This window comes from Silurus aristotelis, assembly GCF_946808225.1.
Source record: "Silurus aristotelis genome assembly, chromosome: 20".
Classification (NCBI taxonomy): domain Eukaryota; kingdom Metazoa; phylum Chordata; class Actinopteri; order Siluriformes; family Siluridae; genus Silurus; species Silurus aristotelis.
Window position 1 is genome coordinate 2,446,124 of NC_139593.1, and position 27,802 is coordinate 2,473,925.

The 27,802-nt window shown below is 37.8% G+C and overlaps 2 protein-coding genes across 2 annotated transcripts in view; both read right to left on the reverse strand.

Annotated features, from left to right (window-relative positions):
* LOC310715591 (sialic acid-binding Ig-like lectin 12) overlaps positions 1 to 27,802 on the reverse strand; it is a gene marked incomplete at its 3' end in the record, with an annotated part of 50,376 nt that overhangs the window by 15,024 nt on the left and 7,550 nt on the right. The window lies entirely within an intron of this gene.
* On the reverse strand, positions 708 to 26,192 carry LOC310715593 (B-cell receptor CD22-like; the record flags this gene model as incomplete). Its single annotated transcript, XM_083522107.1, has 12 exons — positions 26,144 to 26,192; positions 19,457 to 19,490; positions 16,076 to 16,158; positions 13,839 to 14,177; positions 12,622 to 12,735; positions 9,113 to 9,247; positions 7,355 to 7,612; positions 7,013 to 7,270; positions 6,665 to 6,922; positions 6,340 to 6,582; positions 901 to 1,019; positions 708 to 794 (listed from the first exon to the last, which is right to left on the reverse strand). Exons 3-12 carry the CDS (start codon positions 16,131 to 16,133, stop codon positions 708 to 710), a joined length of 1,869 nt encoding a protein of 622 aa, XP_083378233.1. The 5' UTR covers positions 16,134 to 16,158; positions 19,457 to 19,490; positions 26,144 to 26,192.

Consider the following 27,802-nt stretch of genomic DNA (forward strand, 5'->3'; position numbering starts at 1 on the left):
CTCCCCGAACAAACAGGTGGTGGTAAAGTGGCCCTGACAATCAGAGCACCCTACATCGAAGAGGGCGGTCTACACCTTACAGCCCAGAGGGGTAGGTTCCCTGATCGGATGCCTTGGCACAGGAGGCCAGGCTGTTAGCCCTACCAAAGGCTTTGGGGCACAGCCTCCTTCCAGCAGGTGGTTTGAAGAGCTGCCAGACGTATCTCGGTGGGTCCTGCGTACGATAGAGAAGGTCTAATCGATTCGATTCAGGTCCTCACCTTCCCGGTTCAACGAATTGAGGCCCACCCTGGTGGAAACCAAGCAGGCTCTGGTCCTGAAGCAAGAAGTATGCACCCTCCTGAGGAAAGGGGCCATCGAATTGGTTCCTCCCTCAGTCAGAGTGTCAGGATAATATGTCCAGTACATCATTGTTCCGAAGAAAGACGACGGATTGGGGCCAATCCTAGATGTACATTCCTTGAACCGATAACCCATGAGGCTCAGGTTCAGGATGCTTTCTCTATTTCCTCATAGCCATCCTTCCTGCTCACAGGAGGTTTCTGAGGTTTGCTTCCAGGGGCGCAGCTTACCAATCTCGGGCCTCCCCTTCGGCCTAACACTCTCAACCCGCACCCACAAAGTGCATGAATGCAGCGCTAGCCCCGCTACGGCTTCAGGGCATCCGCATTCTGAACTATATAGATGACTGGTTGATATTAGCGCGATCAGAGCTCCAGGCGGTCTGACATCGACATGTCATTCTTGGGCGTAGTGTGGAGCTTGACCGTGTTGCGGGCACGATTGTCTCCCACCTGGATCACAGCCATTCTCACAGTAGTCGAGAGAGTAAGAGAAGGCCAATCACTCACTGTAAAGCAGTTCCAGAGGCTGCTAAGTCTCATGGCGGAAGCGTCCAACATGATTCCACTTGCCCTCCTCCATATGAGACCCCTCCAGTGGTGGCTCAGAGACTAAGGGTTCTCCTGAGGGGGCAGCCCACTCCGTACTATCAAGGTCTTGAGGCGGGCTCTTCGAACCTTAGATATATGGAGAGAACATACGTTCATGTCTCAAGGCCCCATCTTGGGAGTGCCTTGTCATCGCGTAACGCTAAGAACAAACGCATCCATCGCGGGGTGGGGAGCGGTCATGAGTGGCCGGTCCGCCCAAGGTTGGTGAACCAAGCTACATTGGTCATGGCACATAAACTGCCTGGAGATGATGGCTGTGCTTATAGCGAAGCAGATCCTCTTATGGTCCCAGGGTAAACTCCTCTCACATAACTTGCAAAGAGTTTGAAGTTATCATCATCTACAGTGCATAATATCATCCAAAGATTCAGAGAATCTGAAACAATCTCTGTGCATAAGGGTCAAGACCGGAAAACCAGACTGGATGCCCATGATCTTCGGGCCTTTAGACGGCACTGCATCACATACAGGAATGCTAATGTAATAGAAATCACAACATGGGCTCAGGAATACTTCCAGAAAACATTGTTGGTGAACACAATCCACCATGCCATTCGCCCAGCTAAATGTAAAAAAAGAAGCCATATCTAAATATTAACCAGAAGGGTAGGCATTTTCACTTGGCCAAGTCTCATTTAAAATGGACTGTGGCAAAGTGGAAAACTGTTCTGTGGTCAGATGAATCAAAATTTTTAGTTCTTTTTGGAAAATTGGGACGCCATGTCATCCGGACTAATTAGGAGAAGGACAACCCAAGTTGTTATCAGCGCTCAGTTCAGAAGCCTGCATCTCTGATGGTATGGGGTTGCATGAGTGCGTGTGGCATGGGCAGCTTACACATCTGGAAAGGCATCATCAATAATGAAAGGTATATCCAAGTTCTAGAACAACATATGCTCCCATCCAGATGTCGTCTCTTTCAGGGAAGACCTTGCATTTTCCAACAGACCAATGCCAGACCACATACTGCATCAATTGCAACATCATGGCTGCGTAGAATAAGGATCCGGGTACCAAAATGGCTAGCCTGCAGTCCAGATCTTTCACCCATAGAAAACATTTGTGCATCATAAAGAGGAAGATGGGACAAACAAGACCTAAGACAGTTGAGCAGCTAGAAGAGTGTATTAGAAAAGAATTGGACAACATTCTTATTCCTAAACTTGAGCAACTTGTCTCCTCAGTCCCCAGATGTGTGCAGACTGTTATAAAAATAAGAGGGGATGCCACACACTGGTAAACATGGCCTTGTCCCAACTTTTTTGAGATGTAATTTACATTACTACCACCCTTGCAGCTAAACGTAAATCTCCACAAATATTTATAAGTACACTCCAAATTCTAGTGGAACATCTTCCCAAAAGAGTGGTGAGAATTATAACAGCAAATTGGGTCTAAATGTAAAATGCGATTCCCAAAAAGCAGATATCATACTTTTGACAATATGTCTGCAAACTTTGGCAATATAGTATAACTATTAGTCTAATAAGTAAAATTAGTAACAAATATCATAATCCTTGTCATCTGTGTGTTATTAAGGCCAGTTTACACACTCACACCCAAACACAAAAAGTGTGAACTTTAATGTGACAGAGCTGCAGCTGCGACTTCAGGATGGCTTTTTTAGCCATTTGAAAGTCAATTCTCAAATCTCTAACTCAACATGTACCTCAGTCATTCATACACATACTGTTAATAAACAGTTATGAGATATTCAAACACTAAAATTAGAATTGCTAGATAAACAATTGGCAACCTCAGTTTTAATTTAAAAAACATCAACATTATAATATAATAGATTTAATATTCCATATTAATATAGGGCATGTGTGGAAAGTCACATGCTTCTGGGCCACGGTTATTTATAAACATGGCCACAGAAGACACCCGACACTCTGCTAAAACAAAGAAATGAAAATTGTAAGTGAACTGCAAGTCAGATTGTATTTTATATATATATATATACTGGAAATGTAAAGATTTAATATTCTTGAAATCACAGATTTGGAACGACCAACTTGTCTTGCTATGGCTGATAGGGTCATCCCTTTGGCCTTCATCTGGACATCCTGCTGCCGGAGGCTTTCAGTCACTTTAGAACGGCCCACTATTTTGCAGAGTCAGTGAAACTGGAAGTTAGGCTGCCAGTTAAATAGGGGTTGATCCTCATCTGTGTTGTGTCAGAGGTGGGTTCAAGAATTAGCTTTAAATCATAATGCTTGTCATCTGTATCTTATTACAGTCACTTTACATAAGTTTGTCTCTTTGTGCAAACACACAAATTGTGTGAACTTGAATTTGAGAAAGTTGAAGCCACTCAGAGTTCAGGGTGGGCTTGTTTATCAGTTTTAAAGTGAATCCTCCATGGTCTTACTCAAAAAGTACCTCAGTCCTCCATACAGATAATGTTGATAAATAAATATGAGTCTATGCAAAGACTTAAACTTGAATTGCTTAAGAAGAACAATTGGCAACATTATTTTAAAGAAGTCAACATGCCATAAATTCACATTAGGTTAATTAACACCCCCACTTAAAATATATTGATGTAGGGCATGTGTGGGAAGTCACATGCTTCTGGGCCATGGCTATTTTTAAACATGGCCACAGCAGACACTCGTACTCTGCAAAGACAAAGAAATGAAGGTTTAATGTTGCAAAAAGTTTGTTTTACTGCATGTCAGATTCACACTGATGAATATTTCTGATTTTGAAAATACGTTTCTGTGCAAGCATTAACAAAAAATACTTCGATAATGTTAGATTTTTATCATGCTCAAACGAAACTTCATTCTTGGAGAGGTTTTCCATACGACCTTAGATGCCCGTAGTGCCTTTCTGATATCAGGGAAGAATCACACAGCACACAGCAAATGTTCTTCTTCGGTTTATTGCAGGCAGCAGACACGTGTATTTATACACACATTGGAAAGAAAGCTGACCTAAAGTTGTTTCCTGTTTAGACAAGAGGGTATACTAGCCGGAGATGTGTGACCCAGATAAAGACTCCCTGTATACCTTACATACTAACATCATAAATATCCTATAGACACTGAACAGACAAAGGAATGTGTGCGAAGCAGTGTGAGAACCGTTTTAACACTTACAGATAATACATCAAATTTTTGTCAAATGCACACCATCCACTCAGATTCCAAAGCTTAGAAGCCTATTATAGGAGATTTAGGATGTGTATAGTGGTGAATATAGGAGGTTTAATTGCTCTGCAGCGATGTAACCCAATGCACATCAATGTAAATGAATGAACATCGTGTTTCCTGTTACTGGTCTTTACATGAAGCAATTTTAATATGTACCACTACGATAGAAGAAACGCCTACTAGTTCCTGCTACATCAACCTTGAGAAGTGATTGATTACTTGCTGCTTAATATTTGACATTTCTTACAATTTCTTGTTTTTCTTTTTCTGAACTGAGTTGTTTATGACAAATTGTCTAATTTAACAGAATTAGCAAATAAATTGTGTTTGTATATTGTACATAGGTAAGAAGGTACTGTAAGAAAATATTCAATATACACTCATTAAACTCGATCCACATTTTCCCAAAAGAAGTAGAGTTGCAGGGTAGATTTTCAAGCAACAACGTATGGTTTTTGGATATATTTAATAATCTCTTAATAATCAACTGTCAGTAGAGGTCTGCATATGTTTTATTAAAGTATAATATAATATAATATTAAAGCCCTGAATCCAGCATTTAATCTGAACTGACCATGACCTGACTAATACAGAAAAAAATGTTAAGATACCTGTAGATCCAAATTAAAATGTATTTCTCACAAAAAAAACAACCTTTTGCAATAAACTGCATTTCAAGATTACATGCAACACATAGTGAACAAGATGCACCCTCACAAACAAAAGCAGACAGATGGTAAAAAAAAGTTTTTTACTGTGAGTGTGTAGAACACAGAAAGAACAGATAACTCCAGATACTGGTGATGTATATTTCTAATCCTGTTCGTGATGCCAGGAAATGATGTATCCTGTTCGTGACGCTAGGAAATGATGTATATTTCTTGTCTTGATGGAGTGTAGATGTTGCTTGGAATGAATCTTCACAGACACTGTTATTTCTTTGTAAATAAAGTTTATTCAACACAGAAATTCAGCATCTTCACGAGCCTCCTGGATCAGCTCGGAGCCGCCGTATGGACGAATCGACGACTCCCGCTCCATGGCTACACACACGTTTAATAGTTTGCCCGTTCTCTGGGTCCGCCTCTTAATGTATAACAGATGTATATGAGCCTATTTCGCAATAATGTTTAACATAAAGCGAAGCCTGTCTTTGTCCAGACTAAATGTATCTCAGATGTACCAGAGCTCACTTTCCCAGACCATTCATCTTAACATCTAGTGAACTGGTCAGAGGTCGTCTCCCAAGAGGACATGCATCCTGGATCATATTCTATACTTCGGCTCATACTGATTTAAGGACGACAGCCCGTCTCATTTTCCCAGTCATGGCTCTTAAGATAAACACTATGGGCCTTTCATACATTTGGCTTAAATATTATATTTTAGTATATTTTGTTTTTATGTTTTATATATATATATATATATATATAATATCGGGGTTGAATTTTACTTGATTTATTCATTCATATGTTTATTTCAAAAACTAAGTTCCTGATGGACTGATTGCATCGAGTAGCTTTTTTGCTGACGTTCCACAGCTTTAAATGTAACTGTAAATGGCTGAATACATTTTATATGCTCTTTTAAAAAAAATAAATGTTGTTAAAGAGAAGTACACAGTTGGGGATTTGCTGTTATAGGAAAATGAATCATCTTTAAGCAGCTTACAGTAACTCTGATTCATCTGTACTGTACAATACTGTATACATTCACATCAACAATTTCTTGTACCGACTTCTTTACCTGGTTTATACTTTGGTCTACTGTTGATCCAGTTTTTGTTTTTTTTCTGTTAAAAGACAATTTTAATAACAAAAATCAGCATTGAATACAATATATTTAATGCATTAAAATATTCTCAGTCAAAACTAAACTGTTATAATCTTGTGCATTTAAAAACAGTAGTGTTTACCAGTAAATTATTCACACACACACACACACACACACACACACACACACACACACACACACACACACACACACACACACACACCACACACACACAAGTTTTACAAAAATAAAAAAAGGCTTGACTTACATTTTAAACAAGATGATGACACCAAAGAGGCAAACACACACAACCACCACAAGACCTGCATACACAGCTACATTCATTCCATTTAGAGCCTCTGTATAGAAAGATGACGAAACAGTGTTTTTAAATAAATAAATACATTTAAACAGTGTGTTTCTGGTGAATACATTTATATCATCTCTCTTACTGGTTATAGTGATGGACACTGCAGCTGATCTCTCAGAGCCGAGTTTATTCTGAACCTCACAGTAGTACAGTCCACTCTGTAGAGCTCTGTAACTCTGTCCTGTTCCTACAGGTGATGCTTCTTCCTCCTTAAACCAGGTGTAGTTCTCCACAGGTGGGTTACTGTCACTGCTGCAGGTCAGAGTCAAGGAACTTCCCTCCACTTTCTCACCAGAGGAACTGATAGACACGTTCTTTGGAGGATCTAAAATGGGTTGGTAAATGAGAAAATAAATCTATAATTTTATCTTCTATTGGCTGTAAAAAGATCTTCAGCTTTAACTTACGCAGAACATTCAGAGTTACACTGGTGGAGTTCTGATGCCCGACTTCATTACTGCACATGCACTTGTAGTCTCCACTGTGCTTAGAACTGATCTTAGAGATGCTGTAGGTCTTTTCTTGTCCTACTGATGTAATTCCCTTAAACCAGGTGTAGTTCTTCACAGGTGGGTTTGCATCACTGCTGCAGTTTAGCATCACTGAACTGTTCTCCACAATCTCACCAGAGGCACTGATGGACACTAAGACTTTCTTTGGAGGATCTAAAATGGACAGAAAGGTATCACATAAAAGGAAATCTATGTTAATTTTATGTTCAATTAGCTATAAGAAGATCTTCAGCTTTAACTTACACAGAACATTCAGAGTTACACTGGTGGAGTTCTGATGCCCGAGTTTATTACTGCACATGCACTTGTACTCTCCACTGTCTTCAGAACTGATATTAGAGATGTTGTAGGTCTTTACTTTTCCCACTGATATAATTCCCTTAAACCAGGTGTAGGTCTCCACAGGTGGGTTTGCATCACTGCTGCAGGTCAGAGTTACTGAACTGCCCTCCACAGTCTCACCAGAGGAACCGATGGACACAGAGACATTTTTTGGAGGATCTAAAATGGACAGGAAGGTAATTCTTTAAAGAAAATCTAAGAGAGTTTTATTTGGTTATGAGGAGATCTTCAGCTTTAACTTACACAGAACATTCAGAGTTACACTGGTGGAGTTCTGATGTCCGACTTTATTACTGCACATGCACTTGTACTCTCCACTGTCCTCAGAGCTGATCTTAGAGATGGTGAAGTTCTTTCCTTTTCTCACTGATGTTGTTCTTTTAAACCAGGTGTAGGTCTCCACAGGTGGGTTTGCATCACTGCTGCAGCTCAGAGTCACTGAACTTCCCTCCACAGTCTCATCAGAGGGACTGATAGACACTGAGACATTCTTTGGGGGATCTGGACAATGTCATGTTAAGAAATTAGAAAGTTCATGGCCTTAAAATTCTTTCTTTATTTTTTTATTTTTTTTTTTATTTTGAGATTTTCTTATCAAAACCTGAATCCATTTGTTTAACCAGTATTTTTAGCAACTGTTAGAATCAATAATCTTCATCTTCTTCTTCTTCTTCTTCTTCTTCTTTCGGCTGCTCCCATTAGGGGTCTCCACAGCGGATCATCCGTCTCCATACCCCCCTGTCCTCTACATCTGCCTCTTTCACACCAACTTCCTGCATGTCTTTCTTTACCACATCCATAAACCTCCTCCTTGGTTTTCCTCTTTTCCTCCTTCCTGGTGTCTCCATCCTCAGCATTCTCCTACTGATATACCCCATGTCCCTCCTCTGCACATGTCCAAACCATCTCAATCACACCTTCCTCACCTTGTCTCCAAAACGTCCTACATGCGCCGTCCCTCTAATAAACTCATTTCTAATCCTGTCCATCGTCGTCACTCCTAATAAACATCTCACATTTTTTAATCATTATTATATTAAAGCAATTCATACAGATTTAAGTTTTACTAGTTCCATTGTGGGCAAACACTACCATATGTTTATTTTTTTTTTTCTGAGACATGGAAAGACAGCTGACTGCAGCTTTTTAAACTGTTGCTGTAGATTCAGGCGGCTTACAGACAAGCATGAGTGGCTCATGTCATTGTAACTGATATGTGAGACAGAGAATATCTGAGAATGCCTCCATTCCTGAGAGCACTCTTTAACAAATCTGCATCATAAAGTGGATTGGCACTTTACCTTCTTGTGAACTTGTGAAATAAACATGATCATTTTTCCAAGATTACAATAAGTATCCAATCAAACCGACATCAATATAAATCTACATGTAGAACACAGTGTGTTGACAGGAAGAAAATGTGTGGAGGGTGGAGTTTGAATGGAGGGCGGAGCCAGGAGATGTAAGTGGTAATTGTGTAATCAGCCCTTGCACATCACATGCTTGTCACACGTCACTAATTATACACACCTGTTTCTCTTTGCCAGATTTAACAGGAAAATAAACCAGGATAAACATTTCAGGATTTATTGATCAACTGTACCCATTACATTTTGAAGGCAACAGCATTTCAACTGTTCCTTAATTGTACTTTAGGATTAGGAGCCATAGGTGAAAGTCCAGCATAATTCTCAATCTATCATCTTGGACCTCAGGCTACTGTGCCCCAACCCAATACACCCATACCCTCAGGAGGGTTACACTTAGTATCCACTGTGGTTGCTTATGCTGTTGGTTTTCATAGTTTTGGGTTTTAATTTGCACTTAATAAAATAATCTGAACTTTCAGACACTTTCCCAGTGTGCAGTTTGTCACTGAATTACAGCAGTACCTCCATTCCTTCTTCTATGCTTCATTTTTTTTTTACACTATTGCTTTATATAGTTTTTTATATTACGTTATACAATAGACTGCATAAGAAAAAAAAAAAAAAACCTCACATCTGACACTGAGGTTATGAGCAGGAGATGGGAGATGTTCAGATCCTCTTACAGCACAGTTATAACTGCCTGCATCCTCACTGCTGACCCTCTGCAGGTGGAGTTCGTTGCTCTTGAAGGTGTTTGTGGTTAAATCTTGCCCGTTTTTGGACCAGATGAATGTTGGATCAGTCAGACTGAAGGAGGTTTTGCAGGTCAGAGTGATTGATTCTCCCTCTGTCACTTCTGCAGGAGCGATCACCCGGAGATCTAAGACAATTAGAGAAGGATTACAATTTTAAAGTTGTAATGAATCCAATAAAGCATTTACTTTAAAACTGTAATCCTTCAATTTTTTTCTAGCTAATAATTTTTTTTTATTAATTTTAATATAGTTTTACAACTCTGGAAGTTATTATTATTATTATTATTATTATTATTATTATTATTATTATTATTATTATTATTATTATTATTATTTATTTATTTTTTTTACCAAACTTTGACTGATCGTATTCATCAGAGAAAACACTTTGTTCTTTATTTTATTTTCTAGACAATGGTTAATCAAGTACATGTTTGAGATTTGTATTATCTTCTGCTGCTTGTGTAACCTCAGGCAGCGTAACACAATCAGAAGAAAGCACTATTTTCCCACTTCTGCACACATGAGCTCACAGACACTGATGATTGTTTAGTATTTTTGTAATAGATATGGAAAACAGTGTGTGCCCACTTTCTAGTTTTGCGTTATACATAGAGTTATTAGCTGCTGCTCTACAGTAAAACAACAGTAAAATCAATGTGTGTAAGCAGTGTGTGAACTGTAGACAGAAACTGTACAGGAACCAGTCTCAGATATCTAAACCCCAAGCTCTAATTCAGGCAGACCACCACCTTCTGCCCCCAACTCCTCATCCACTACAGGATATTTGGAATTAGGAATATATGAGGAATGCTAAAAAAAAATGTGGGTCTAATGAAAGGTCTGGTACATCAAATAATCAAAAACAATAACAATAGTGGGCTTAGAGGCAAATACATGAAACCCTCATCATGTCATCTGGTTTTCTCTGTGTTTTTATTACCCAATCAAACGTAATAATTTGTTCTGTCATTTAAATCCATCACCTTCTCCCAAATGTTCCTTTTTTCTACTCAATTTGTTATTAAACTAATATTTTTTTCTTCATTAAATGTTGTTATACAATAAACCTAAAAGAATAAATGAATAAAACTCACATCTGACACTGAGGTATTGAGCAGGAGATGGGAGATGTTCAGATCCTCTTACAGCACAGTTATAACTGCCTGCATCCTCACTGCTGACCCTCTGCAGGTGGAGTTCGTTGCTCTTGAAGGTGTTTGTGGTTAAATCTTGCCCGTTTTTGGACCAGATGAATGTTTGATCAGTCAGACTGAAGGAGGTTTTGCAGGTCAGAGTGACTGGTTCTCCCTCTGTCACTTCTGCAGGAGCGATCACCCGGAGATCTAAGACAATTAGAGAAGGATTACAATTTTAAAGTTGTAATGAATCCAATAAAGCATTTACTTTTAAAACTCTAATCCTTCAAATGTTTTTTTTTTTTTTTTTTTTTTAGCTAATAATTTTCTTTTTAATTTTAATATACTTTTACAACTCTGGAGTGTTTTTATTTTTTTTTTACCAACCCCTAACTGATCGTATCCATCAGAGAAAACACTTTGTTCTTTATTTTATTTTCTGGACAATGGTTAATCAAGTACATGTTTGAGATTTGTATTAACCTAGTACAATTCCTTTAACAATAAAAAAAATGCCAACCAATGACATTTCCAGAAAACGAATAAAAACACAATACTAATGTAATGTCCATGAATTATAGTTCCTGTAAGAGGAGCTTTCCATCAGGATTCATTGCAGATCCTGTAATAAATGATTCATCATCACTGCTGCAGGTCAGAGTCACTGAACTGCCCTCCACAATCTCTGCAGAGGGACTGGCAGACACCGAGACCTTCTTTATAGGAGCTAAAGAGAAGACAAATGTATTTATTTGTCACATTTATATTACAACATAGTAAAATTGTTTCTTCACCCAGGGGGTTAAGGGTCTTGCTCATACAGGGGCTTGAGCCCTCAACCTTCTGATCAGTAACCCCGAGCCTTAACTGTTCAACTACCACTTCCCCATTATTATTATTATTATTATTATTATTATTATTATTATTATTATTATTATTATTATTATTTTGTTGTTGTTGTTGTTTGTGACATCATGCAAGCTACAACAAACTGCATGTATATATTTATGTTTTGTTCTTCAATTTGCTTTTATTTTTCCGAGCAAATCTCCCAGATCAGATAAATATTATTATAAACTACACATCTCAACTTCTACATCAACAAAGTAGAAGCAAAATCATTTCCTGTTCATAAATATTTTGGGACAACAATTGATTAGAATTAAGAAAAAAATAATTATTCAAAAAACAACAATGTTACCAGTGAATACGACTTTCATCAGAACAGATATTAAATTCAGAAGCAATTATATTAGTTTCCTAAATTTGATCTATTCCCACTTCAACTCATTCCAATTCCGAAGGTTTCATTGAAGAAACAAGTCGCACAAAGAACCTGTTTCATCTCTCAACAACAAAATTCACACACAGCCATTCTGATATTCATGTACATTTTGTGGACACTAACATGTTCATTTCTGAGGCATGGGGAGACTGACTGCCTTTTTTCCAAACTTCTGCTGCTTGTGTAACCTCAGGCAGCGTAACACAATCAGAAGAAAGCACTATTTTCCCACTTCTGCACACATGAGCTCACAGACACTGATGATTGTTTAGTATTTTTGTAATAGATATGGAAAACAGTGTGTGCCCACTTTCTAGTTTTGCGTTATACATGGAGTTATTAGCTGCTGCTCTACAGTAAAACAACAGTAAAATCAATGTGTGTAAGCAGTGTGTGAACTGTAGACAGAAACTGTACAGGAACCAGTCTCAGATATCTAAACCCCAAGCTCTAATTCAGGCAGACCACCACCTTCTGCCCCCAACTCCTCATCCACTACAGGATATTTGGAATTAGGAATATATGAGGAATGCTAAAAAAAAATGTGTGTCTAATGAAAGGTCTGGTACATCAAATAATCAAAAACAATAACAATAGTGGGCTTAGAGGCAAATACATGAAACCCTCATCATGTCATCTGGTTTTCTCTGTGTTTTTATTACCCAATCAAACGTAATAATTTGTTCTGTCATTTAAATCCATCACCTTCTCCCAAATGTTCCTTTTTTCTACTTACTTTTTTACTCACATGACTTTTCAATAGTTTTTCCTTCATTAAATGTTAAGTTCTGAATAGACCTAAAAGAAGAAGGTAAATAAAACTCACATCTGACACTGAGGTATTGAGCAGGAGATGGGAGATGTTCAGATCCTCTTACAGCACAGTTATAACTGCCTGTATCCTCACTGCTGACCCTCTGCAGGTGGAGTTCGTTGCTCTTGAAGGTGTTTGTGGTTAAATCATGTGTGTTTTTGTACCAGATGAATGTTGGATCAGTCAGACTGCAGGTGGTTTTACAGGTCAGAATGACTGATTCTCCCTCTGTCACTTCTGCAGGAGCGATCAGCTGAAGATCTTATACAATGAGAGAAACATTACATTTGAAAAGTTCTTCTGAACACAGTAAAGCATCTTCTTTTATAACTCTGCTCTCTCAAAGTGTTTTAGTATCCAATGAAGTTATTATCAGTTTTAAAAACTTTATATCATTAAGCAGTGAATGTTTCAGAAACACTTATTAATCAGGTACAAACCTCTGAAACCTCTTTCAGAAAAAAATGATTCATTTCAACATTTCAAACCAAACGCTATTTACTGTCATTTAGGAAATGATACCACAAACATCCTCTATAAATGAGACTGTTAAACGTGTAAGATTTAAAGGTGAAGGACGACATGCAGACACACCTAGAAATACCACCAGCCTTGATTTGCGTAAAAAAAACAACAACAAGAAAAACAGATGAGAATCAGCAGCAAGGATTTCTTCAGACTATGGGCACAAACGATTAACTCCAGGAGCATAGACACACAGGGAGGAGCCATTAACCAAGGAACAATTTATTAAGAAACTATAAGGCATGCATGAAATTTACAGAAGAACATGCACTGAAATGCAGCAGCAACTAAGAACCATCTTATTTACATATTTTCACTGATTGCATCAGAAACTCAAAGTTATGCGAAGACCTTCTGGATGAAACCCATTAGTCAAAATATTATTCATAATATATACAAGAATATTTATTAGATAAAGATAATGATTTCAATTTCCTACAGTCTTTTGAAAGAGATCTTTCCGGAATTCAGATATAAACTCAGCTGATTGTCCTATTTTGCTAAACGAAACGTTTTGTTGATTGAATCTAGAACTAAAATAGAAACTGTCTGATATGAAGCGCAAACACTGTTAACAAATAACACTGTAACTGTGCTTTTAAATGAAGCCACACTCAATCAGTTTCTGTAAAGATGCTCTGCAAAGGTCTTCATCCTTAAAAGCTTTTTGCACATTTTTTACATTCCAATCTTAGAAAGTTTGTGGAATTTTTGGTTTGACATGTTTTCTAAATGCAGTGAAAATTATTATTTATATGCACACAATTTATATACAACTGAGAGAGTGACCCAGATATTTTGAAGCCACTGTATATAGAAACTAAGATGATTTTATTTACCTGTAACTCTGAGTGTAATTTCAGGATGACCCATGTATCCTCCTCCAGATGTTATGAATCTGAAGGTGAACATGTGTTCATCTGATTTCTTCACATCACTCAGTCTGAGGGAGAAGTGATTCTGTTTATCTCCTAAATACTCCACTCTGTCTGAGTAACCTGATTCATTACGCAGATCAGTCGCTTCTACACCCGGAGCTGGGTTTATTACCCAAAACCTGTTTATCACTGTAACATCTGTTGGATGTGTGTAAGTGGCCTCCATAACCACTGTAGATCCTTTTACAGCACAGAGATGATATTTGCTGTATTCCACACTCCATTCAGGCTCAAGAGCTCCTGAAACATGACACATGAAAGAGGTGATTAGAGATCATTATCCTGAGCCCCATAAAACACTGAGTTATTTTACAGCTTCTCTTCTCTCCTCTGGAACTCCGGGGCAGAAAAATACAAACTATTCTTTACTACTGGAAGGAAACTGTGCAGGATTAAGACACAGGGGTGTGTTCTGGATTCAGAGCTTTTTTTGTTATTATTTACATTATCATCCGTTATTCCCGTGTCACTGACAGACCACAGTATTATATCCTGGTGTTCAGGTTTTGGTAAACATATAAAATATTTCTGCAGTTATTTCATTAACTGAGATTATTTATAAAAAAGTTTATAACTATTTACTTACTCATGATTGTGTCTTATGCACATTTATCTTGTGGAATTCTGACTCAGAGAGGATCAGTGTTAAATCCATGGAATGCCATTTAGGACCAATATGAAGTACAAAAATGATGATACAGTAATTAGATATGAATATTATCCCGTTTTAAATGCATGTTGTTGTTTTTATTCTTCTCAGATCACTGATGGACACATACTTTACCCAAGTCCTATTTTATCTTCTGCCTAATAACGAGTGTGCAATATAAAAAATGTTGCAGTAAGAAATATCATAATTACATCTAAGAGCCTTTTTGCAGGAAAATTAGTGATACTGAAGACTATTATTAGATTTACTTTGATCTTTATTCATTTCTCATTATTATACCACCATGTAAAAGTGGGGACATGGTCGAGTGCTGGTTTTGGATTGGGGGATGGAGACGGAGGAATTAAGTGCTCAGGATCGCACACCTACACTATATTGCCAAAAGTATTGGGACACCTGATCTTTCCTGCTATATGTGGTTCTTTTCCAAACTGTTACCACAAATCTGGAGGCACTTAATAGTACAGGGTGATTTAACTTGGAAACCCAAAACTGTTCCAGCATGGCGATGCCCCTGTGCACAAAGTGAGCTCCTTCAAGATCTGGATTTCATGCTTTGGAGAGGAAGATCTTGTTGCTATAAAGCTCTGATCTCAGTTCTACTGAACACCTTTGGGATGAATGTGAACGCTGACTGCACCCCAGGTCTCCTCACCTACATCACTACCTGCCTTTCATAACACACTTGTGGCTGATGAACACAAATGTCCATAACCACACTCCAAAATCTAGTGGAACATCTTCCCAGAAGAGTGAAGGGAATTAGAAGAGGTGAATTGGGATTAATGTGGAATGCGATGCTCAAAAATCACATACCGCACTTATGAGCAGGTGACCCAATACTTCTTGAAATATAGTGTATAGAAAAAGAGATTCAAGAGCCTTGAGAGAGAAAGAGAAATAAAGAGAGAAGAAAACACAGACGTCTATGTGTGCATTTGCAAGCGTTCCGTAATATAAAGGTTATTTCATAGACTATAGATATTTTGGTTACGTGAACCATTTTCCCATTTTCGCTTCCCACTAACTCTCTGCTCGTTATTAAGATTTTTTTATTCGAAAGTTTTTCTGGCTTTAATGTTATATCCTGTTATATTTGAAAAGTTGATATAATTGAAATCCCTGATTATTGTAAGGTATAAAAGGGAGCAGGTGAAGAAAAAGCCCAGAAAATCCATGTAAATCAACAGTCTAAACAAAATGTGAGAAATTTATTAAAAATAATGACATAACATTTTATTTTAAGTCTCCAAATCTGAAAACAGCAGTGTGAGAATTTCCCCTAAAATGTTTAAAATCGATATAATTGGCATTTTTTCTTAACTTCTTCTTCTTTCGGCTTCTCCCATTAGGGGTCGCCACAGCGGATCATCTAAACATCAAGTCTAAACAGTAATTAATTAATTTATTTATTTACTGTACCCAGTGTGGGGTATAATGAGTGTGATAATGTGAACGTGTGACTCACCGGTAATCACAAGAAGAAAGATCAGACAAAGTAGAGAAGCCATTTTAAAGGACATCATTCTTCTATAAGGAATCTATAGGTAACTAAAAACAAATAAATAAATTAATAAAATTACACCAAGAACAAAACCCTTATACGAGCAACTGCAGGTGAACTGACATTCCTTTAAACAAAACTTCTTTGTGGTTTATATTTTTTGTTATTTTGTGTTTGATTAACTTTGATTAACAATTACAACATAAATTGTAACTGTACACACAAATGTTGGCAAATTGCTATAAGAAATAAAAACACAGAGATATGTGAATATATTAATTACAGAAATCAATAAAAATAATCAAATTTAACGAATCTGAGAGGCAAAAAGCATCTGCTTAGCTATCATATAGTAATAAGCATATGGATAGAATTATTTTGAAAAATTACATATCAAGATACAAGCAATGGGTCTAACATTGGTTGAAACCATGCAGAAGTATATTTCTATGTACATATAGTATAAAGGGGTATAAATGTAGGAACACAAAAGCCATCACAATCATTAAGAAGTTCCAGTCAACTGTAAATGTTTGTTATGAATCAGCCTGGAAGAGGCTTCCTCTTTGGTGGCTTTTGACCCATTACAGGCAATTCAAAACTCAGCTTGAATTCGAGAATCCATGGATCCCTTACATTTTGATTGATTTTGATGGTAGAGCATTTTACAGAATGTTCCTTAGATCTTCTCCAATCAGTGACAAAATCTCACAAATGTTTACAAGAAGACACTGTAGGGTGCCATAGACACCAAAGCCAGAAGAAGAGGCAGAAAAAAAGGTAGATTGTTATTATTTCTAAGTAGATCTGTAACCATAACGATGGTAATGTAAATATTCATCTTTGTTCACACTGAGACTCTATAACAGACTATATAACAATATATATATATATATATATATATATATATATATATATATATATATATATATATATATATATATATATATATATATATTTTATTATTATTATTATTATTATTATTTATTTATTTATTTATTTTATTTTTTTTTTACCAAAAATCAATTGAAAAATGCTGAAAGATTAAAGCTCAACTTTAGCTCAGGTCTAATGGTCATGTCACTCTGTATAATCACATGGTAAGACTGTCACTGATTGGCTGTGCTAAACTATGGTGCTGAACTTGTTATTGTTAGTTAGTTAGTTATGGTTTCACATAATGTATACTGGGTGGTTTTCTTTTGCTGACTGCTGCCGAATTTTGCAGGTAATTCAACATTAAAGGTAATTCAAAACAATCTACTTGAAAACAACGTGGATGCCAAAAGCAAAGCATTAATGTCTGTCATGGTTTATCCCTGCCTAAAGTACACACATGTAGCCATAAACTAATCAAGTTTTTGAATCCATTGATGTGAAATAAAAAAGCCATGAGTTAATGTTACGGTAAGTTCACTGAGTTCACTGAATGTAGTCTAAATAAAACTTTCTTTTGGCTTCTCCCATTAGGGGTCACCACAGCGGATCATCCGTATTCATAAACTGCATGTTCGATTTGGCATGTTTTTACGCTGGATGCCTTTCCGACCGCAAGCCTCCACATTTATTCAGGCTTGGGACCGGCACTAAGAGTGCACTGGCTTGTGCAACCCTAATGGCTGGGGCTGGTTCCCTGACTGGGAATCAAACCTGGGCCGCAGCGGGAGTGCCGCATCCTAACCACTAGACCACCAGGGAACCCTTGAATGTAGTCTAAAAAAAAAATATATATATATACACACACCAGTTGTGGGACGTCAGAGCCAGCAAGGCCTTCTCTGCTGGCCTAAACACTATCAAAAGCACTGACCTACATTTTCACCTTATTTTTTTATATTTGTTTCATGAAAATTTATTAATTTATTCCCATCAGTTTATTCTTTTCATTTCGTAGTGTTCCTCTCGGCCGCACTGCTTCCAGTACGTGTATGTGGATGTTATATTTTTTGTCCAATCAGATTTCAGCCTCTATGTGCTGTCATGTCAATCTAATCTGCCCAGGGCCTTCAAAATCAGTACTGCTGGACTTTTTACCATAGTCTCCATAAGAATTAGGTTTTTTTTTTAAACAATCTGATTTCAAATTCTTCTCAGCGAATTAGCGTCAGAATAGTGTCAGCATTTTTCCGTACTCTGATTGGTTGGTCAGAGGGAAACCGTTACAGCCAAGTTCAACTGGCAAAACACGTCTGTAGCTCTGCATACATTAACACATCTGAGTTAGCCTTTTTCATGCCTACGGAGGGAGAAAAATTTATTTGGTCTCAAACATATTTAAAAATCCATTTTAAAGATAAGCTAGACATCATGAGGAGGTCATCCAACTCTGAATCTAGCTAGCTTGTCTCAGCCTGGGAAAGGGTTTGGTTCACCACTTCCAGACCAGTGAATACGAGCAGTACCACTGGATTACAGCCTCTGAGGAGCGCTGCACATTATGAGTCTGCATCTCTGGTGAGTACGTTGTATTTTATGAAATTTTGTATGTTTTTGACATGTTATTAGACAAATATTGATTCTGAACATGTTGTTATATTGCGTTTTGTATTGTATTGATGGTTTCTATAATTGTGACGTGATAGTGGTGGTATTAAGCATATATATAAAGCAGTTTTATTACTTGTGCATGAAGTTATGCAAATATTAGCGCATGGACTAGTAGCACAAATGGCTGTTATTGTTTATAATTGCTCAAGAAATATCAGCATTTTATCCCAGCAAAACTGATTCAACTCATCAGGCAATAACCAAAGCAGCCATGAGGAAAATACAAAACGTAGTATGAAGTAACGGTATCAGTATGAGACAATAAGGCCAATCGCGATATCTCCATGATACCTGGAGAAACCTGAAGGTCCTATACATAGTATATGTCTTAGTATAAAAACAGCCAGCGATACGGCAGAATAAACTATTAAGAATATAAACATAAAGCCTTTCAGTATTTAGTTCATTATTTAAGACTGAAGTTCTGAATGTCTACTCACGCCTCATGTGCACCACCACAATAAAGAACAGAGTGATAGAAAGGGTTTTCCTCTCACATGCTGTCTTTTGGATGTTGGTTGGTCCTACATTTGACTTTATTTTACTAACAACACCACAATATCTGAAATATACCTTATCACAATATTGATAGCTCGATACACAGTACACAGAAACACATATATCCATTATTCCCAGCACACAGAGGCGATCAGTAAAAGTGCTAAAGTTAGCAATTAATGCAAATGCACTGGGAAAAAACAATACCATTTGAACATATCTATGTTCTGGAAATGTAACAATTAGACTAAAGAGTACATTTGGAAAAACCATTAGTAAGAACATTTTTTTTTTTCTTACCGTGTCTTCTTGACTTTCATGGTCAGCAGAAAGACTGGGAATAAAATAAAGTGCAAGAGAAAGAGTGTGTGGGTGAGAGGTGTTGCCGTTTCACATAAATGCAACATAGTGTTTCCTCTTTTAATTGGCGCTGAAGTTGTCACTCTTTCTGAATTTGAGAAAATCCTCCCATTAAGACGACTTCTCACACTCGGAATAGTAAACGGTTCGCAGTGTGTAGCACATCAGCAGCACCATCAGCACTGAAGCAGAACATTTCAGAGCTGCTTTCTGGCTTGTCTGTGATGAAGTCATTTGCATTTTCCTTTAGAAAAGCAGCTGCCCTGCAGCTTCATGCTCGAGTGATCTCATAAGCATAAGCATAAAAAAAAAAAAGATAAAGAAAAGAAAAGTCACCGCAACAGACTTTTCATCATTTCCTTCTTTTGCAATGCAAAGATATATTTGTGGTAATGTTACCTTGGTGATGAAGTCGGCTGTGAAATTATATTGGCTTTAATAGTCAAAGTACAAAGCTGATGAACAGACTGAATGTATGTACCCTCTCTAAGACCCTTTAGCACTAAACAACTAGCACATAACCCATTATAAAGCTAACATGCTGGTTAATGTTTCCATTAGCATGATGCTAATATGCTCAGCTCAACTTTAACCATCTGAAAGGTTCATTAGCATGATTTAGCCTTCAGATTAATAGCAGTGTCCTGTTGCCTTTGTTAATGTAGTAAATTGTGTCTGTCCAGAGAAAGCATGTCTGTCCTCTGTGGCCATGTTTAGGATTTAAACTAGTGCTGAAGTATGTGATATACACCGCAAGCGCCATCTTTTATCTCGAAAACCTGCTCTGGACTGATTTAAATATCACAAACTCTGTCTAGTTTACAGCCTTCAGGACATGCAAAAGTTTAATCAACTCATCGGTCCACTGAGTCTGATCACGTCAATAATGCTTAATTAGCTTCATTAACTGGTGTACTTATTGTATTGTATTGTATTTTATATTTATTACTATAACTGTAATACAAAAGCAAAGTGATTGTAAGGCATCGTTACAAAAAAAGCTTTTACTGCAACCATTTTCACACATTAAAAAGCGAAGCTTGGTGTGTCAGCATTAATGGAAACACCGTGTATGCAGTATTTCTTTTTTTTTTACAACCCGCTCAGTGAACATGTGTTAAGAGAAAAAGAGGGGGTTTAGATGAACTGAGGAAGTGAAACCCACAGCACGGTCAGCTATAATCCAACAGCAGCAAATTCACACGTTCCAAAAATTCAGTTTTACTTTATATAAAGAGGTATAACACACTGCAGGATAGAAATATATATCAAATTCATAATATGAAGAGTATATTTCTATTTTTCTCACTCTTTTATAAACATTTATATGAAGAGTATAATGTTTTATTTTCCTATTTACCATTTATTTTAACAGAACCTGCCACAGTTTAATTTTTATTGATGTGCACTGCAGCTGCTGTGCCACACGGGGCAGTCACGAGACTCTACTGTTCTAAACATATATATATTTAAAAAAAAAAGATAAATTTAGTGAAATAAATATTGTTTATAAAGAAAAATAAATAAATAAATAAATAAATATCTGATATCTGTTTGCTTAGTGAGATTCTTAGGCAGTAATTAAAAGAAATATTTGAATGTAAATAAATGTAACATTTTCTATGGATTAGTTGTATCCAACTGGTCAATGATGTGTAGCTTGTGTTTTACTAAATATGAAACCACCACCATTAACCGTACATTCTACATTTACAGGTGATCATTTACCAGAGGTGGGAAGTAAGGAAGTAAAAATTCTTCGTTACTGTATTAAAATAGATTTTTCTGGTATCAGTATTTTACTTCACAATTTTTTTTTTGACAACTTCTTTCACAAATATCTGTACTTTCTATTTCTTATGTCAATATTTTTTCTTCTAATTGTGCCATTTTCAGCCAATCAACCTGTTTTCTGTCATTGTGCTGCTTTTTCAATCCCCCCGTGCATCATTTCCTGTCTCTCACACATCACAGATGTAGACTAGTTTATGAAGCTCACAATGAGCAGGCAGAAGGCAGTAAGAAGTCTGGCGTTAACGTGGATGAGACAGAGGGAGTCAGTGATGAGAACATGACTGAGAACAGAGACATTCCTGATCACCTGATCATCATCATCTTTTCTCTGCTTGTGTTCTATATGGTGGATCTTCAGCCTACATTCATTAGGTAACTACTTCTTCTTTTGGCTGCTCCCATTAGGCGGCAGCACAGCTGATTATCCGTCTCCATACCCCTGTCCTCTCCATTTGTCTCTTTCAAACCAACTACCTGAATGTTTTCCCTTCCCACATCCATAAACCTCCTCATTTGTCTTCCTCTCCTTCTCCTTCCTGGTGTCTCCATCCTCAGCAATCTCCTACTGCCCCATGTCCCTCCTCTGCACGTGTCCAAACATCTCAATTGGGCCTCTCTCACGTTGTACCCAAAACGTCCTCCAAGATCTCAGGTCTCACCACAGTCTTAAACTTTCCCTTTCACTCTCACAGATACTCTTTTATCACAAATCACTCCTGCTATCACTCTTCTCCACCCACTCCACCCTGCCTGCACTCTTTTCTTCACTTCTCTAACACACTCTCCATTACTTTGCATTGTTGACCCCAGGTACCTGAACTCCTCCACCATCTCCACCTCTTCTCCCTGCAACCGCACCCCTCCACTGCCCTCCCTCTCATTCACACACATGTACTCTGTCTTACTCCTACTGACTTTCATTCCTCTTCTCTCCAGCATGTACCTCCACCTCTCCAGGCTCTTCAATATGTAAAGGGTCTACTTTTATTTGTTTTCACTGATAATAACAAAAAACTAATGTGCTTTTATAAAATTAAGAAAACAGACAGGGGGCGCTCTCTGCTGTCTCTGTCAGCTCTCTTCACAGACACAAATAAAACAACCTGAATGCATATTTGCCTCACAGACATAATACATATATAAATAGAAAACGCAAAAAGTCTACTTTTAAATAAACCAATTTACATCACAAATATTCTCTGATTCATGCCCATGTTAAAAGCATGTATTAATTTAAGGTACATTTAAACAGATAAAAATGTGCGATTAACAGAACTCATGACAATCATGCGATTAAATATTTTAATCAATTGACAGCCCTAATATCAGTATGACGTGACATCCAGTTAACAGCGTGAAACTAAAACAGGTAGAAGTAACAGCTACTTTTTACATATAAATGTCAAAGCCCAAAATTCTTTACTTTAACTTGAGTAAAAAAGTGTACTGAGTGTCGACTGAGTAAAGGACGTGTGTACGTGTGTGTGTGTGTGTGTGTGTGTGTGTGTGTGTGTGTGTGTGTGTTTATACAGTATATACCTGTTGAACGTGTTGCAGCTTGATGTCTTTTTCAGATAGTAATTATTACTTGGAAGTTCAATAGATTAGCAGAAAATAAGAGTATGTTCCGGTAGATTCAGACTAATAATCTACTGTATCTTGGTTCTGCGCTGTTAATGAAGACCTTCGTGTACGCATCACGGCTCTGCCCTTCCCGCCGCTTTTGTTAGTGTATGGTTATGAGCTACAAAGATTAACATTTTAATCGCTGGAGATAATTGAACAATTGACAACCTGTGGTTTGGATTAAGGAAATGAACAGTACACATGCGGTTAGTGAAGTAAAACATCCCTCCCACCCACCACGCAGTATCAATGTAGGGCATGTGTGGTAAGTCACATGGTTCAGGGCCATGTCTAAATATAGCTATAGCAGACACACTTTGACAGAAAAGTTTGCAAAGATAACATCTAGAGAATTGCTTACAAAGTACGTTTTGTAAGTTTTAAAGAAATAAAAAAATAAAATATATACATTAACATAGATATTATGTATAGATGCTGCACAATCAAGGAAGTTTCAATGTTATCAAAGACCATCAGGGCTGGCAGCTTCTCATGCATGGATTCCCTTCAACTGTTTTGTCAACAGGTCAACTGTGAAACGCATCCTCATGTTTACTAGATAAGCAGGGGTGCTATTGTTCTCTTGTGCAGAGCAAATGGGGGAGCAGCTACAGTAGGTCTGGGATAGGACTGATACTCTGACTCCATGCTTTCACTAGATCAATCATTTTATTCACCAGGGATCTCACTTTTCCCATGATGACAGAGGGAATATATGTCTTAAATCTCCTTCCTTCTCTTCGTAACTATGCCTTCTGTTGTCTTGTTGCCTTTCCCCTACTTCTTTTCTTCCAAGGCTTCTTTTGGACCTCCTTTGGAAATAGCTGTGAAGAGACTGCAGCTGCCATTTGTAGGATGTTTAGCTTGTCTCGGCTATAAACAATGGCTGCATGATGTTGTTGTCCCCAAGAGGTATAGCTTTCCAGAATGAATGCTCCAAAAGCCAGGATAATATTTAAAACTTCTCCAAATTTCATCATTTTAGATGATGGCTGTGTATCTAGTGGTCGACTGCAACAAGCAGCCATCCAGGTTGATGCCTGCACTTTAATCCATCCTCAACTTGTGCAGTAATTGGCACTAAAATGCAAGACTCTTCATGCAACCTGTGGTCCTGAGCACATTTTAGTAGATTGTTAATATTAATTACAGTCCAAATCCATCCTTAAAGTTCTTGAGTTATTCCCAAAGCATTACGACGCAGCTTGAGTACCTGGAAGGGAACGTTCTGTATTCACGGGTAGTATATACGGGTGCTGAGTATCACCCACACACTCGTGGTTCCTGACACCTTTTCTTGACATCTAGCTGAGCCCACACCCAGATCGGGTGCCTTCCCTTTGTGCCTTCCCTGTGTGCCCATCCTTCCAGTCTCCTGTGTTTGGTGTTTCTCTCTCCTTCCAAAGCAGTTGTCTCTCCTTTTTATTGGGCTTCAAATGGACTAAAACATTGCACACGTATTAGTCTCCATCAGCTGCATGTGTACGCTACCACTCGGGTCCACCCTCCACACGCAAAGCAGCACCTTCTGCCACAACATACATGAAGGATGTCTGGTGTTGCTGGAAGAAAGAGCAACAGGCAGTAATTAACCCAGCAGATCTTTCTTTATTTTACTTTAACTTTCGCCCTGGTGCTTTTCTTTCCTACACTGAAGCCGGGTCTTACCACGCTCTCACGGTTCCGGACACCTTTCCTCAGCGTCCACCGAAACCCACTCGCGGATCAGCGCATCTTTCTCTCTTCATCCACTCGCGCTCAGTCACCACTAGGTGACTCTTTCGCTCTCCTCTGCTTGGTGCCTTTCTTCTCTTTATTGGCATCGCCGGACTAAAACACAGCGCATTGATAAATCTCATCAGCTACAGCTGAAGTCTTACTGCTCATTCCCTCCATTCACTTGTAAGAAGAGATCAGTTACACACACCCGTGTGGTAGATCATCAACACGCCTTACTGACACATATACTGATATCCAAGTTGTCCTGAGAGACATGCTGAGAAGACACTGTATCTAAAATTAAAAGTTTTTTTCTTATCTTTCTGCTCTGAAGACCATGTCTGCACTTTCACCTTCTTCAATATCTCCTTCAGCATCAGTTATACATCAAGGGTAAGAAGTGAAAATGTCTATATTTTACCCAAGGTTGTCCAAATCAGAATGTAGAGCCACTGTGGTGTTCTTCTTAAGGCATGGAAGCCCAGAGATATCTTCAACAAGGTTCTGAGACACAACGATATCCTCTTAACAATCGTCAGACCGGGAGAGAGAGAAGGCAGCACATGGTGGACATCGGGTCAGGGATAAATAGCACCGAGACACTCATTGGTGCCTCTGATTATACATCTCCTCTCCTGTATCTCGAAAGTTAGCATTTTCTGCATCCATTTTATTAGGGTCATGTTCTGTCATGAGCAGGATGTGGATGCAAGTGCAGAGAATGTTGAATAAACTGCAAATGTACATGTGCTAAGTGACGGTGATGTGATGGTGCTGATGCCAATCATAGCCATTAATCCTGAAAGTCATACTGTGTTTGTGTGTCTGAGTTCTGTGTTTTACTTTTTTAATAAAAAGTATGTTCATGTATTTCAAAAATCACTCACATAAAAAGTGTCGTATTTTGGATATTTATTTGCAGTAAAAACAAAGCAAAAGAGAAATGTGTACAGTATATAAGCTGTGATTGGTAAAAGCAGCTGTACTGTAATGTATAGTAGTGCTTTATCCTGGTCAGAGCCACAATGGACCAAAGAGTCAATTCCAGAAATAATAAATATCTATTTCACTAAAGCCAGTAACTCAAAACCAACTCTACTTAGAAGGTCAGGATAATTTCAGCACATCAGAGTAACATGGATGCTCATGCCATCAACTGTAAATAAAACATTACTTCACTACTTTAAATAATTCTTTAGCAGTTATTACTGTATTTTATACAAATTAGCATAAGCACATTAGCAGCTTAAATCTATAACACTGACCTACACTTTATAGATTAGAGAAGGTTATATATCATCAGTATTGCTGGTGTCAGAACTCAGAACCCGTCTCTGAGTGGACATGTCACAGGTGGATTCTTTGTTGCAATTGATTCCCAAAGTAGCACACTCAATAATAATAATAATAATAATAATAATATTATTAATAATAATAATAATAATAATAATAATAATAATAATAATAATAATAATAAAATAGACTCACAATATACCTCAAAAACCAATGAAGGATCTTCAGTTCTCAGATGAGGAAAAGCAAAACTTCTTTATTGCAGTCATGTTCCAATGAGCTCAACAGAAGGTGGTCACTCGATCAGGTCAAAATAATCAAGTGCACACACACACACACATCTACACACCTACAGACACACACACACACACACACACACACACACACACACACACACACACACACACACACACACACACACACACACACACATATTTATACCCTGGTGTCACACCTCTATTTTTCCAATTTCTTTGCCTTGGCAAATCCCCCTTATATTTTTCTTGTGTTTTTTTTACTTCCTTGTTTTTCATTTCCTCTTATCTCCTAGCCTTGGCTCTCCTCCCCTCCATGTTATTCCATATGTGGACTTCCTGCTCCCTTCAGTTACTCCTATTTTTAGCCTTTTCATGTTATACATTTTTTAAAAATCAGCGTTTGTATAAAACCTTCAATTCCTCAGGTTCAGCCTCATTTTCTTTTAACTTGCGTGAACAATCATTTTTTTGAAACCCAATTTCCTTCCTGCATCTGCAATGTGTAAGTTTTCTGCTTTTATTGTCATTTCTAATACTGTTTACTATTCTAATGTTATCAAGCTAATATTCTTCTACTTAGATGATCTGCTCATATACACTTAACTGTACTGTTCTACTTATTCATGTCAGTACTTAAAGGTTATTGTATGCCTCAGAGCTGACTGTGTTGTGACTTGTTTTCGTGTTCCTTCATTGGTTCTGCCAGACGCACACATTAATCTTATGCCAAGTTCTTGTTATGTGCTCCTTCACATCTTATATCTAGTTCTTTTAATGTTGACCTTCACAAACTTCTCTTTAGTGGTTCCTTTCATCCAGCTTCTTCTCGCAGATGTTCTGGGTCAGCTGACGAGGACATTATCCTAAGTTTCAACTGCTCTCCCTAGCAACCGAGGTTGCACAATTTATTGAACATCTCTCTACCCAAAACTGTTCCAGATAACCCCTTTTAGACCTCACCTGTCCTCCCTGCTGTTTGTCATCAGGAAACACAGAGTGAAAACAAAGACTATGGCAACCTTCACACTTGCATCAACTCTTCCATCCTCTCCTTATCCTTCCTGTTGGTCTCCTACTGATTATTCTCCTATCTCCCAACAATTATTTTTCTCCCATACCTTCACCTGATTCCGACCCCAATTATCTTTTCATATCTTCTTCAAATCCCAAGGCCTACTGGCTCTTTTATCCCAATAAACATCCCTAAATCTGCCTCCTACATGGTTTTATTTCACCCGCACACTCAGCTTCAGCTTGTTAGTATCAGTTTATGTTTATTTGGAGTAAATAGGATAAATATGATTAATTATCTATCTAATGGATGGCAATAAGACAGAGGAAAACATTTACAGTGAGGAAAATAAGTATTTGAACACCCTGCTATTTTGCAAGTTCTCCCACTTAGAAATCATGGAGGGGTCTGAAATTGTCATCGTAGGTGCATGTCCACTGTGAGAGACATAATCTAAACAAAAAATCCAGAAATCACAATATATGATTTTTAAACTATTTATTTGTATGATACAGCTGCAAATAAGTATTTGAACACCTGTCTATCAGCTAGAATTCTGACCCCCAAAGACCTGTTAGTCTGCCT